The sequence below is a fragment of the Antennarius striatus genome, chromosome 20 (genome assembly GCF_040054535.1).
Source record: "Antennarius striatus isolate MH-2024 chromosome 20, ASM4005453v1, whole genome shotgun sequence".
In the NCBI taxonomy this organism is placed as follows: Eukaryota; Metazoa; Chordata; class Actinopteri; order Lophiiformes; family Antennariidae; genus Antennarius; species Antennarius striatus.
In genome coordinates, this window is record NC_090795.1 from 11,315,999 (window position 1) to 11,330,047 (window position 14,049).

Sequence of the window (14,049 nt, forward strand, 5' to 3'; positions counted from 1 at the left end):
TTGCTGAACTGAGTTAACTCATATTTACCCGGTTTTTGCAGACTACGGGCTCAAGCGTTATACTGTACTATATATGCCAATATCATGGGGACCTGTGCTGCCACCTACAGTCTTTATGAAGTCACTGCATGTTTCAACTCATTCCTGTGCCGGTCTTCCTGACAGCGCTTAAACTCTAAAAATCATCGCCTCAGAAAACTTAAACCCATTAAAATCACGTAACTGTCATTCACCAAATTGAGCAGAATTAATTTAACTGTCTAATGATAGTACAGTAATAGATATTTATACTGCGGAACCGTCGGGGAAGTTTGCGCTCAACAAGTATAGGACGACAGTGCACCACTTTTATTCTTCCCAGGAGAAACAAAAGCACAACAAGGTTCTGGGACACATTTGATGGACTGCAGCACTGCTAACTCCCTACTGACAGAAGAGGGCGGCATTAGACAAAGTTAAATCGACAGTTTCCTTGTCTTCCACAACCATTAAACAAAGATAGAACTCCAGGAAAATGTTTTATCTTTTTTAATAAAAGATTTCTCTTTTTGTATTCTTTTTATACATTGTTAAGGCATCATGCAAAAAAAAAAAAAGTCCTACTAAAGGCGTTATGCTTACTCTACCAAAAATTATAGGTTCTAACGTCGGAAGTTTTCCCTTAAAATAAGTTTGTACAAATATGGCATGTAAAGCTGGCATGTAAGTGAATCTCAAAGCAGGTCAACACCCGCTTTCACTGTTTTTGTAAACATAGCTTTGAGCAAAACTGGACATAGGAAAAGACAAGAGAAAGGGATAGCATGCTTCAATGTGGGATCGAATTTCCCTTTAAAGCATGCAATGCATTTTAAATCATATTTACAATGCATCATCTTTACTCTCGACATGTTATTTTCTTAAATTGTTTCAATTTAAGTTAAGACATTAAAAAGTTTATCGACAATAACAGACAAAAAGACAGTGTGCCCATTATATCCCCAACCCTTTCACAGACATAGCTCAGATTGGTCATCAAACAAATCACTACAAGATTTTTCTTCAGACATCAAGCTTTCCCAGTTGCACCTCCAAACAAGAGATTTTACAACCCAAACAAAAGAAGGCTCATTTAAAGCCATTTGTATTATTTTTCTAAATTTGTGTGCAACAGCTGAACTGGGACTAATAATCACTTTTAAATCTTGCAGTGTGCAACATGTCATACATCTGGGAGGTGGGGGTAGCTTTGGCACAGTTGTGTCCAGTTGTGCTCTATTGTGGTGATCCATGTGCGTTATACTATATTGAAGACCATTGATAAATACTGTTCATATGAAACTTGGATCCAGCCATCCTGGTCTGTGTCGTACCGCCTGAAGACGTCAGTCAACCTCTATGCAAAGGGGAGAAGAAAAGGAAATTAAACGCTTTAATCATAACACCAACCTCTAATTTCTTATTTTTATAAAGTCTCTACTACAAATTAAAAAAATCACTTTGGAAGACTGCCTTTTCAGTCACAATTTACATTTCACACAATTATTTTACAGTAAAAAGACATTAAGTTCAGGGATACTGAATATATCTAAGGGCTTGAATTATTTATTGCTTGGCAGGGATATGAATATATTCAGCACAAGGTCACTAATACGAATCTGTATTTTTGGAGCTGGAGATATTGTGACACCTTGAATGAGGTATTTTAATAACGACAGTTATGCAGAGCATCTCGAGAGCTACTTCAGCTTCTCTACAGCGGAATATGTGTAGACTTACTGCAGGCTCAAAGTGGAACTTCCGCAGGAGATTAATAATCTAAAAGAGAAGACTAATGTGTTTGCATAATTAAAATTCCCCTCTGAATCTGAGGAATAAAAGAGTAGGCATGTTGTGATTCAAGTGCTAAACAAAACGGCATTGAATATTCATCATGTGTATTTGAAAACAGGATTGAAAAATCCCGTTGATGGATCTGAATTGATGAGTAATTCTTCTCCACAATATTGACAATATAACTCCACAAACGGGAGGTTCTCTGGTCATCTGTCCTATCAAATAGAGGGTTTATATGCAGCTCCATGCGGTTCCAATAGCATCAACGTGGAAATTAAAAGCAGTTTATTTTATTTAGTGTACATTTGTTACCTGGAGTACAATGCAGCACTGGATGAAGTCATCAAAGGCAACTTGTCCCTTCCTCTGACGGTCAAACTTTTCTATCAGTATGCTGTAAAACTGATCTGATAGACGATAGCCTGCAAGAAACATAAATAATCATTAACAATATAGCGGGCATGGATCCTCAGTGACACCAGCGTCTGCAGAGTCTTTAAATCAGATGTGACCTTGACTGTTGGAGAAGAGTCAGGTCAGTCAGATCTGATGGTTGGGTTGACTGGGCCGGTAGTGACAAATTACAGGCTTTAATCTCAGGTACTGTTCACAGTTTTGCTGCTTTTCACTGAACTAGTAGTGCAGCTTTAGCTACAATGTATTGTCATCAATTTTAAATGTTGCTGTTCTGGAATTGCTGAAAAACTGAAGCTTTAAGGATTTTACTGAACAGAATTTTAAATTTTTTGTGCAAACACCTGAAATCAAAAACAAACAGAAATCATGAAACATTGAACGCAAGTAGATTGAGAGAACATTTTTGAGTTTTAGATAATTGAATTTAGGTCTTTGTAACTAGAAGAGGATGAATCCAGTGATAGCAAAGCGAATAGGAGGTGACTACAGTCTTCAAATGGTCCCCAATGATTACAGACAAAACTTTATGTTCCAGTTCTCCATCTGTAAATTCTGTTTCCAAAGTGATCATTTTGTCTTTTCATGCCTGATAGCGATTGCTAACATTAAGCTAAGCAAGCACTTATTACACAAGATACAATTATTAACTAAATTCTGAACTATTATTTCAATGAACAATCTAAAAATACCAATTACTGAAAAAATGGAATCCGACCTTTTAACCCAGAGATGGGTGACAGCTATGTAGCCCACCACCAGTAATGAGATTTAACTACACATGCATACTTTGCTGCTCACCAAATCCAGTCAGGGCTTGTCTGAGCTCGTTCTTATCGATGAACCCAGAGTTGTCCCTGTCGTAGGTCCTGAAGATGTTCTGCCAGTCGGTGATGTACTTCCACACGCCAGCAAACTCATTGAAGTTCACCCCGCCTTTATTTTCCCTATCAAACATGGCTGAAGAAAAGAGAGGGGGGTTAATGATTCACCCCGTCTCATATGTTAAAGCATGACTCATTTACAGATGTACTGTAACCACACACAGTGTAAACTGGCCATCAGAGACCAGACAACTTTTCTGCACCAAAAGCCTCCGTTATAAGACAGAAAACTGTTTATCCTCCCAAACAAAACTCCACTCCTCATCTCTGCGCAGTTTAATCTCATTAGCTCCCAACAAAGGGAGTGATATCATAGGATGGATTTACAGAGTATGGTACAGTGTGAAAGGAAAGCCATGGAATTATGGTATTTATTCTGCAAGTCACACAACAGAAAAGGAAGAAAATGTACTGTGTATTTTATGTCTACATGAGAAACAATACCATTCAATATTGAATTTTAAATCAAATCTACATAGGGCTGGAATCAAACTAGAAAGTAAACTCTCCCACTCTTTTTATTGATGGCCACCCGTTTCCTCTACAGCGGTACCCAGTTAATCAAAGGACACTTTAGTTTCTACTCTCAGATTGCTCTAAAAATTAATCTATCCGGTTTTCATGGGAACGTCTGAGAGCTACCTTTGTCAACAGCTACTTACATATGATGGAGCGTACCGTCACCGGGTTGAATGGAGTCCATGTGCCTGTGGGACAGAACACCAGTTAAAAACAAACCAGTCCATTACAACATAGAGTAGCTCCACTTGAATGGAAGTTAAAAATACAAGATAAATTGGTTATAACTGATAATACATCTCTAGACACGACAATTATGAGAAAATAAAACCTTTATCTTTGGTTTCACAATGTTTTCGTATGACAGCTTGTCTATCATTTACTATCTTTCATTTATTCATAGAGTCATCACCTCATTATCTTCAGACAACCAATGAAGGCAAATTTGATCTCAATTCACAGATAAATAATATCAATAATAAGGTCAGTTTACATTACGTTTAGGTAAGGTTCTGGTGGTAACTGGAATTTGTTTGTTGTATGGAGAGAGCTAGCAGCACGAGGCTGATTAGTGGGATCCCAGGCCACTGGGTTTGCCGAGAGCCACAGAGTGTTGGTTCTCATGTTTCTTTGTGATGTGGTAGAGATGAGAGCAGCAACCGAATAAGAAGAGACTCTCATTACTAGAGTACATGGTATGCTGTCTAATACACCACAATATAAGCAAGAAGAATATAAAGAATGGGGCATGTTGTCACAAAGAAATGTGCTGCAGTCACACTCCCAATTATGAGCTCAATGGTGGAGGATGATGAGGGAAGTGTGAAACTAAATAATTCACTGTTTGATTTCATTAGAAACCAGTTTGAACATGTTTACAGCTGATCATGATAATTCTTTTTAATTATCTTTTAATTCCTGGGTTTGAGGTACAACCAAACCCTTTTTGGATTTAGCCAGCTGGAGCAGACTTCCACCTCCTGTTTTATGGGTTGTTGTTTTCTAGTGAGACAGTAACAATTCTGCTCACAAATGTGAGCAGAAAAATGACAAGCTGCTTCGAAGCCATTATTTTAAAAAATACTTGAAAGCAATCACTCCATGTGACATTTTAATGCCACCTCCAAAACTAAGATTTATTAAGATATATAAATCTTTGATGACTTATCTCACTTTATTCCAAAGACGTAACAAACAAAAAAAGAGGATGAACATAAGAGGGAATGAGAAAACAGAAAGGAGAGGAAACCACATAAACAGACTTGAGGAGATGAAAAGAACATCATGCATGAGGTTTTGTTTGATTTGTGAGCAACTGAACTGTCTCACCTACATTTGACAGAAACTATTTCCCTGAACCTCCAACTAAACCCTAAAACCTCATTTGTGAGGTTTGAACTATCTTCTCATTGACCTGGTCCTTCTTGTTTGTGATTTCCCACCAGTTTATTTACACTAGCATGTTCACAAACAGTCATAGGAGCTTCAATCTTTTTTATGTAGACTCTTGTTTAAAGAAAAATAAAAGAACACAAAAATCTGTTTTACATTTCATTTGTTTGAACTGAAATTTCACCTTTGAAGAAGTCTTAGAGGGTCTTAATGGTTGGTTCTATTGATGGGTGAGTCTTTTTGAGACGGTGGGTGAGTTGTTCTGGGACTACGCTTAAAGCCCTGACTGGAGCTTTGTTAGGAGGCACGATCTACATCCACTGACATTGTACAACATTTATTGAGATTCCGATCGCAGCACGATACAATTATATGAGTTAATTTACTGCAATACAGTCCTAAAAATACCTCATTTTCCCCCTAACCTATTTTGTCCACTGAACCAACACCGATGATTAGATTAGATTTTGAACAGCAGCTACGAAACTGGACTGACTGGCTATCAGACAGACGCCGTCAGTTTTGACATTCAGTCTTTGTTGTGTTTGTGTTTAGTGCTGAACTTTGTTAGCATGCTAACATGCTAAACTGAAAAAGTAAATGCTGATTTAGCTGTGAGAATTGTCACTTGTTATGTTAGTTTTGAGTTAGTCTGCTAAAATGGAGGTAGACTCCTCAGTATTCATTTGACCTTGAACCACATTATTAAAGATTTTTGATAAGAGTGCCTTCAACAATTTCTTACGTGTAATAGTAATCTCCCACAAATTTAGGAGCTTAAAAATTAAACTACCAGTCGTCTCAGGTGGACAAACAACCCAAAGGGATAGCGTTAATAAGTTACCTGTCATTTATGTTTTCCTTCATTCTGAAATAAGCTTATGTCAGCAGTATAACAGCCTGGATGATTTCCTTTTTGGTCTATTTCTAGCTTACTTTAAAAAAAAACTACAGTTACATGACAAAATGTTACGCTTCTGGTTGAATCTGCCAGGTGGTCGGCCTGTTAGGCACAATTCTCCTTTGGTGACTGCATAAATGTTGCTGCTGCATCAGAGCTCTTACAAATACAGAGGAACAAGCACGGACTTCCTGGCCACACTGTGACTGCCCAGCATGAGTATAGTCAAGATGTTTGTGTGTGTCTATGTGTACGTCTGATGACCAATTTGTACAATAACCCCTCTGTCTGGTCCATACACTGGACTCTCTCACTGCTGAGGTGGGGAGGGAGGGAGGAGAAAGGAGGGGAAAGAGGGCATGTAGGAGGTGAAGAGAGAGGCAACTCGGTGGAAAAACAGATTGAAGTGAGAGCCGTGTGTTCAGAAGGGCTGAGCTAGAACTCAGTGAAATATACACTTGATATATGCGCACATACATGGTATGAACCAAACATTTACAGCCACAAACTTCACAGAACACACACATGCTTAACCAGAGAGAAATAACTAAATAACTCAGTCGTAACAGTCCTCCTTTATCTGGGTCTGCATCAAATGTAGTCTGTTCTGGTCCAGGACTCTTCCTCCCACCAAATCTCATGGTTGTTTATTTAGTAGTGTTAACATAACACAACCATCAAACAAACTAAGTTTTCATCGTCATAATCCTCAATAACATCCTTCTGAAACATCTGCAGTTTGGGCATTTATGTTTGTAATAGCTGATGTTTTCCAGCATCAGATGAGGCAAAAGTACAACAGAATTTACTTAGAAATAAGAAAGGATTCAAGTTCTTCAGCACAGGCTCTGAAAAGTACTCTAAGAATAAAGGTAAATGTATGTAAGACATTTCCACTGCATTTTTTATGTGATTCTAAGTGAACCTCATGTTATACTAATATAAGATTCTATGAGAACATACTGAATTCAGGGATTAGGAGCTATAGTTCTATTTGAAAAATACTTGGTATTTGTATTTTGTTACTTCCCCTCTCTGTGCAGCATTTACTGATCTGAAAACTATTGCCTACTTGTCATAAAGCCTCCAGCCAGTGGGTAGGTCAGCATGTCATTCTCAATTTCTGTTTGTTTTTGTAATTTATGTCAGATAACACCTCATGATGCATGACACACACACCAGCAGGCTATACTGAAGAAATCTTGTCACTCAGGAACAGCACTGGTGACTCAGAGCGTTAGCTGAGGACATCAGGCTGGATTTGGTTCACTGTAACGGAAAAGGCTAAAGAGAAAGAAGAGGAGAAAGATCGGCATTGGTTTAAAATAACCGATGCTCATGCCCTTATGACTGACCTCCAGTCTGACAGTAACATACAACCCCCGAGTCCTGCTGTTGTTCCAACTTTGCAATCTGCAAAGCAAGCAGCAGGATTTTACTGCTACTGCACACTTCAGTAAGTACAGGTACTTGAAAAGAAGTTTGTGGGTGGAAAAGAGCAGGGAAATAATGGCAATCTGGTGCGATCTACGCATAGGAAGGAGGCACAAAAACATACTGCAACTCAACACAGAAATACAAAGAACCTATACAGTATTTTGCACATTATAAGGCACACCTAAAAGCCTTTCATTTTCTCAAAAACTGACAGTGCACCTTATAATCCAGTGCGCCTTATATATGAAATCCATTTTAGAATAGGCCATTCATTGACTTATAATCAGACACACCTTATAATCAGATGCGCCTTATAATCCAGTGCGCCTTATAGTGCAGAAAATGTTGTACGTGTTATTAATAAGTAAGTTACACATACAGTAGTCACACACAGGGAGAGGAGAGGAGAGGAGAGGAGAGGAGAGGAGAGGAGAGGAGAGGAGAGGAGAGGAGAGGAGAGGAGAGGAGAGGAGAGGAGAGGAGAGGAGAGGAGAGGAGAGGAGAGGAGAGGAGAGGAGAGGAGAGGAGAGGAGAGGAGAGGAGAGGAGAGGAGAGGAGAGGAGAGGAGAGGAGAGGAGAGGAGAGGAGAGGAGAGGAGAGGAGAGGAGAGGAGAGGAGTGTCAGACAGGTAGAAACACTGATGATAACACTAACACAAGACAAAGTGACATCTTCAAAGTGAGAAAGTGGAGAGGGAGGCTGACAGATTTGAGAAAAGACAATTATTGAACATAGTGAGAGAAGGGATCAGTAAATTGTGCAGTAACAATAGAGAAATGCCACGTCTACCCTCCATAACCTCCCCTTCTTCTTCTGCCATCCCCCTGAGGGAGGAGAAGTAAAACAGAGGGACAGGAGTTGCGGTACAGGTCATTGGAGGCTCAACGACAAATACTCCGACAGACAGGCCAGTCAGGATTGGTGGCTTCAGCTCGTAATGCAGGACAGGATGTGGCGCAGTGTGCACTCATCCTCACTGGCTCTGATTCATATCACAGTGAGACTTATGAGCTGGTGGAGCCCAAGAAAGAAGCACAAAAAGAGACACACAACACCTAACTAAAGAAGTTTATGCCTCGACTGTCAAAGCAAAAAGGCATCACGTCGAGCCTTAGAACAACTGCTGATGAAATGAACAACCCTCACACATGATGAGGATAAACATGCGCGCAGCTCATGCATGCATGCACAGAGACCCACTCACTCACACACTAATCAGTATGCGGAGCCAGAGCCACTGCGCAGCCTGATAACAGCTTGTTTCTCTGCTGCTGGCTTCTACATCGTCCGCTTCTCTGCTGCTTGCTTCTACAACGCCCGCTGTTGTCTGAAGTGTTCGTGAAAAACGATTTGGTGAAAAGTCTTTGGAAAAAACTGTCGGAGTGATTCAGCCATAACCTTGGTATGGAACATATGCTGATGACGAACTAAGCATCAACATGTGCTGCAGCTTCTGGGTGACTTGTGTGTCTCTACATACGTGTTGTTAAACATAGACGTATTTTCACTGTGAGCAAAGACAGGAATGATGCTGGCGCGGTTTTTGTTTAGGTACGAAAGCAGATATTTTATCAGCCTGCTGCTCTTCTCGGTCCAAGCCAGAGTAAAACTTAGGGATTTCAGCAGAGAACTCTACTTGCATCTTTTATTCATCACCGCTCCATAACCTGCCTTGCAGAATCACAAGGACCCAGTGGGAAGTCGCCCCTTAATCCTGTTTGAATCCTCCTCCTCCTCCTACTCTTGAGCCAAATGGATCCAAGAGCAATTATACTCCCATCATTCTCAGATAAACTCCCCTTCTGCCACAGACACTCCTCACTGGATTACAATCGCTAAGTATCTCCACCACATTGACCGGGCAAACTTTACATTTTCACAATACTGCATGCAGTTTATAACTGTAAACTGGAATTCAGTCATGTTTGAAACAACAGGTCCTCATCATTGACACAATGAGCCCTTATCCTTGAAGCTACACTGAAACATTTCACCATCCTCTTCTTCTTTGTTGTCCTTGGATAAAAATAGAAGTGTTTCTTTTTATTGTGTTCACCTGCCCCTCTGGGAGAAAAAATACATATATTTCCTGCATCCTCATGGTGGTTGCTTAAATCAAAAAGCAGTTGATGGTGTGTAACAAAGAGATGGAAAAGAGGCAACTGGGTCAAAAAAAAAAAAACAGCAGAAAAGCACAGGAATAGTCAGAAAAAAGAACAAATAGAGGCTGCAGGACAGCCTGCTACGCACCATTCGATAAGGCCTGCTGAAGCTCTGAGTCTGATATCACTCCACTCCGGTCCTTGTCCACCCTGGGGAGGATACACAGATTAGATACTGCCTGCATTATCCACTTCACACACCCACACAATCCAACACACAATAGTAGTGGGCATAAACTCTCACCAGCTGAAACTTTATCGTCCTGGCACGTGTCAGGGTTTCAACAGTTTACTGAGAATGAATGGAGTCCTATGATCAGGACACACAAAGCAGATAATACACTCACAGCCCCTGGGACTGGATGGACAAGTGACTTCCTTTAAGGTATTTATGTCCTCTGGTTGTGTCATATTTGTTGGCTAGGTGTTTTTGCTCATGTCATCCCTGCCGCTTTACATACACCTTCATCACGAGTGATTACAGATTAGTGTTAGACTGGATTAATGAGGAAAATTACTTGTATAACAGGATGCAAATGTCTAAATGTTGCTAAAATGTCTGGTTAAACGTCAGAACTAAGTAATTCAAGACGTGATTAACTTATAGGAAATTAAGTTTTCCTCTTTAGGGTGTGTGCTAATCTACAGCATCCATGTATAAAGTTAGAACTGAGAAATGTGCACATCTACTGCAGAGGAGCAAGGAAGGGAAAGCACTTCAGTGTCTAAAGAGATCAGTCTAATTGCTTTTAAATGAACCCTTCAATGTCTCCTGTTGAAACACTCTGAATCAATGTTAAACTCATGTTCTTTTGTGTGATGAGAAGCTTCTGGAATTGTCTTATCACTGTTGGTCAAAGTAGGAATAGCTTCTGGCTGTGTCATCTTCTGGCTGACACAGAGTTTTTAGATCATGGAAAAAACATACCAGTAGTCTGGAGTGAGTAAGCATGAGGAAAACCCCTTCAGAAAGTAAGGCATGACATGAATACAGATCTCAGCACTGTGACGGCATTCTTCTGAATTTCAAACCATCTCCTCAAATACGGCGCAACTCGACTGTGAAGATACGCACAGCCATAACTCCAAGCTGAGTCATGTCTCCCTGAGATGAAGGGACAAAACCATTCATGAGATGGAAATTGACACAAACAGCAGGGTCACAGTTTGACATGTAGCCTAGTGACTCAGCTGTTCCTTAGCAACATACCTGGCCAGCCTGTACACAAAGAACACGCTAGACAAACAACGTCTGAATAACAGCGGGGAAGAAGAGGGAGGTACACGATGGGGGAAACCCTACACACAAATACAGTATGTCCCAGTGCTGAGGTGTGACGCTGTGTCGTCATATCTCCACCTCTACAGATTTCAGTGATTTCTATATGGCAATCGCCTATATGTCTGCATACACCCCCCCCCCCCAACCTGAAATAGGAAAAACAAATATAAAGAGACCTGTCTGGTCTCTCAGGGGAGAAGAAACAGCTCTCATAGCCTCCATAAATGAGAGCTTTGTCACGGTGTAGGACTGATGGGGTGGTGGAGGATGTCGAGGTACACAACCTTTACAAACACATAGATTAACTCAAAGAAGCATGTGTGTAGAGTCTGACCCCCCCCCAATTCTCCACCTCCCCCTAACTAATTTGCTCTGCCTCAAGTCAAGTTACCTCACCAGACTTTTATGTAAATTGAGATGAAAAAGTTTTTTTTTTTTAAATCAAAACTTCTCTCCTGCAGCGCAGACAGTTGAACATCTGGCGTTTCTATCTTTCATGCTGTCAAATACGGAATTTGTACATGAAACAGATGGATGGTGCAGAAAAAAAACAAATCATTGCTCCTTCAATTATCCGTCTCACATTTTCCCATGTTTCAGTGTTTCCCATTAACCAGTCAAGTTGGACTACTGCTTGTGGAACAAAGGCCGTCTTACTTTCCACATACAGTCTAAAGTTTGGCAAAGTCGCCGCGGTTCACAGAGCAGAAAATAGAAATCTCCAAATACTTCACAAGGAAATCCTTTTGCCTGAGTCACTTTCTAATTCTCTGTAATTTTTGGTGGGTTTTGCTTTCATAATCGGTCCTGTTCATTTACTCTACATCAGACATTATCTTTCCTAAAACATTTATTTAATTATTCCAAATTCTTCTAAATATTCCAAGTTCTAATTCAGTTTTTATTCTTAATTCTAATTCATTAAATGACATAGCAACAACTGTGTTCCTTCTAAATCTAACTCCTGTTGTCGTTCTTTGCTCTTGGAGGGCTGGGCTAAAAACATTTTTGTCATAGCAGGTCACACAAGAGAATGATTCCCTCATGATTCATTCAGTGTGAAGTCAAGTAAACAAAGGTAACTTAATAGAAGAAAAAATGGACTGCAGTCTTCTTCAGTCATTAACTTTTGGATTTAATGATCCTTTAATGAGGCTTACAGCTTCAATGTGATCCTTAAAATAAAGGGATTACCAGAAATAATGCAACTGTGGGATGGTGAGTCATAGTGTGTAAATGAGATTGAGAGCCGTCCTGCATCATCTGTGCACTATTGACTTAAACTGATCACATGACTGAGGGAATTCCAGCAGGGCTTTGTCATTTTTCCACCAAGAGGCAGCTGATAAGGCACCACAATGCCCACGTGAGTGATGACTGTGTATTTGTGTTCATGGCAGTCATATTTCTATACCTGTGTGATGTAAGGTGATGGCTGTGGTAGTCATGAGATGTGCTGCGAATACGAATGTGAGAGAATGATATCAGCAGAAGTGAAGATATATGTGCAGCCAAGCTGATTTACACCACACATCAATAATTCGTAAGGATTGTTTGGAGCTTAGCAGCACATGCAGCATTGAAATGTTGTGAGAAACCAAAGCAGGAGAAGAAAAAAAATCCTCTGCAGTATTACATAACTGGATATCTTACTACTCCAGGGGCAAAAGCAAATCAACTATTCCCTTCTGCCACCAACACGGTGACCTTCTCTGCCGCTGGCACACTTTTCACTCCTAGGAGAAAACTGATTTCTATCAGACATTGTTAGTGTAACATCAGGCCAGAATCAAAATTAGTTTACGACATGTTATTGACACAGATGTATTATAAAGTGGTCAGATTCCCCTGAATAGACACCACACTGCACAAAACATGTTAACAATTGTAAGGATTTTTATTTTTATTTTTAGAAAATCTCATCTGGAGATGTTTAGGTTCAGAAACAGACAGTAGAATGATTCATTCATGAATATTATCTCACACCCCTGGTTTTGAATGAAAGCGGAACACCAGAACAAACACACTCAAGGACTCTTGGAGGTCCTTGGACCCCAAATGTCACTGGTGAAGAAGACAAGTCACCGGTTATAACAACTGGTTGACATGACTCCATCAAGAACAATGACAGGAGCCGAGCTAGTACTAATGTCACCGGTGAGTGACGTGGAATAGCTACTTGCTATTCGTGTAGTTGTATTTCCAGGAAGCTCCACAACTGAGAGGTAACCTTATAATTGAAAAATCTCAGTGTCACCGCGGGGCACCACCGTGTGCCACAACAGTTTCATCGGCTCAAAAGTAAAGACACAAATAGGAAGGAAACAGTCTAACCGCTCTCTCGTCCTCTCCGCGCAGAAAACGGCAGTACTTTTCACTGCGGAGCCCGAGTGACACTCACCTCTGAAAGATATTCCACAGGAAGCCCTGGTCCGGGGGAGCGTTGATGTGCGGCGGAGCTTTGTACGGACTGTGATACGCCATTTTTAGGGGACTGCTCTGTCAGAAATGTGCTAATGACACCCACAGACTGCTCTTCCTCCTTCTGTAGTTTCCTCCCTGTTACGCTTCAATCAGACTCCAACACCCACTAACGGCCCTGCCTTCCTGCTCGCGCGCAGAGGCGGGGCCAATCATTCACCCTCACGCAGAAAGAGGATGACGTCAGACCTGCCCCTCCCCTTATCCGTGTAAAAATAGAAACCGTATCGTGTAATGTTTTAAAATAGTTTCCATGAGATTAATTCCGTTTGCAAATATATAAAATAAATAAAATAAATTTGTCAATTTCTGATTGACTTTATAGCAACCTGCTGGTTTATCGTTTGTTTTAAGTCAAGCATGTGTCCAAAATCCATATTGATTATTTTTAAGTACAAATTCCTTCTCATTTCTGTCCCTGCAGTACACAGACTTGAAAATGAAGAAAAAGTAAAGAAAAATAAATTACTCCTGTAAATGTTGTGATATTGGATCATTACTACAGATGCCATGTTTTATCACACATCGATCCCTCAAAGCAGCCACTAGTCTATATTGGTTTAACATTAACTATGTTAAGCAGTTATCTGCTATTTTTACTTATATATTTTATAAAAAAAATTTCATGTGTTTCTCGAAATGCACAAACTGCAATCATGACGTGGGGAACCTTGTAGTTATGAATGTAGTAGTGTGGGGGCAGTACAGTAATTATGCTGCATTTACGCAGCATAATTCATGGAAATTGGAGCGACATGCTAG

General features: G+C 40.3%; 1 protein-coding gene across 1 annotated transcript; it reads right to left on the reverse strand.

Moving 5' to 3' along the window:
• Nucleotides 1-513: 513 nt before the first annotated feature.
• On the reverse strand, nucleotides 514-13,402 carry pdcd6 (programmed cell death 6). Its single transcript, XM_068304448.1, has 6 exons — nucleotides 13,208-13,402; nucleotides 9,613-9,674; nucleotides 3,776-3,820; nucleotides 3,031-3,189; nucleotides 2,128-2,237; nucleotides 514-1,375 (listed from the first exon to the last, which is right to left on the reverse strand). The coding sequence occupies exons 1-6, from the start codon at nucleotides 13,288-13,290 to the stop codon at nucleotides 1,277-1,279; spliced, it is 558 nt and encodes a 185-aa protein (XP_068160549.1). The 5' UTR covers nucleotides 13,291-13,402; the 3' UTR covers nucleotides 514-1,276.
• Nucleotides 13,403-14,049: the final 647 nt, after the last annotated feature.

What these genes read in the sequence shown, in the direction of transcription:
- pdcd6 (XM_068304448.1), bottom strand. Translation starts at nt 13,290, where the DNA reads ATGGCGTATCACAGTCCGTACAAAGCTCCGCCGCACATCAACGCTCCC. An exon ending in CTGTGGAATATCTTTCAGAG is followed by an intron (nt 9,675 to 13,207) that starts GTGAGTGTCACT and finishes TATCCTCCCCAG; the next exon opens with GGTGGACAAGGACCGGAGTG. An exon ending in GACGGTACGCTCCATCATAT is followed by an intron (nt 3,190 to 3,775) that starts GTAAGTAGCTGT and finishes TCTTTTCTTCAG; the next exon opens with CCATGTTTGATAGGGAAAAT.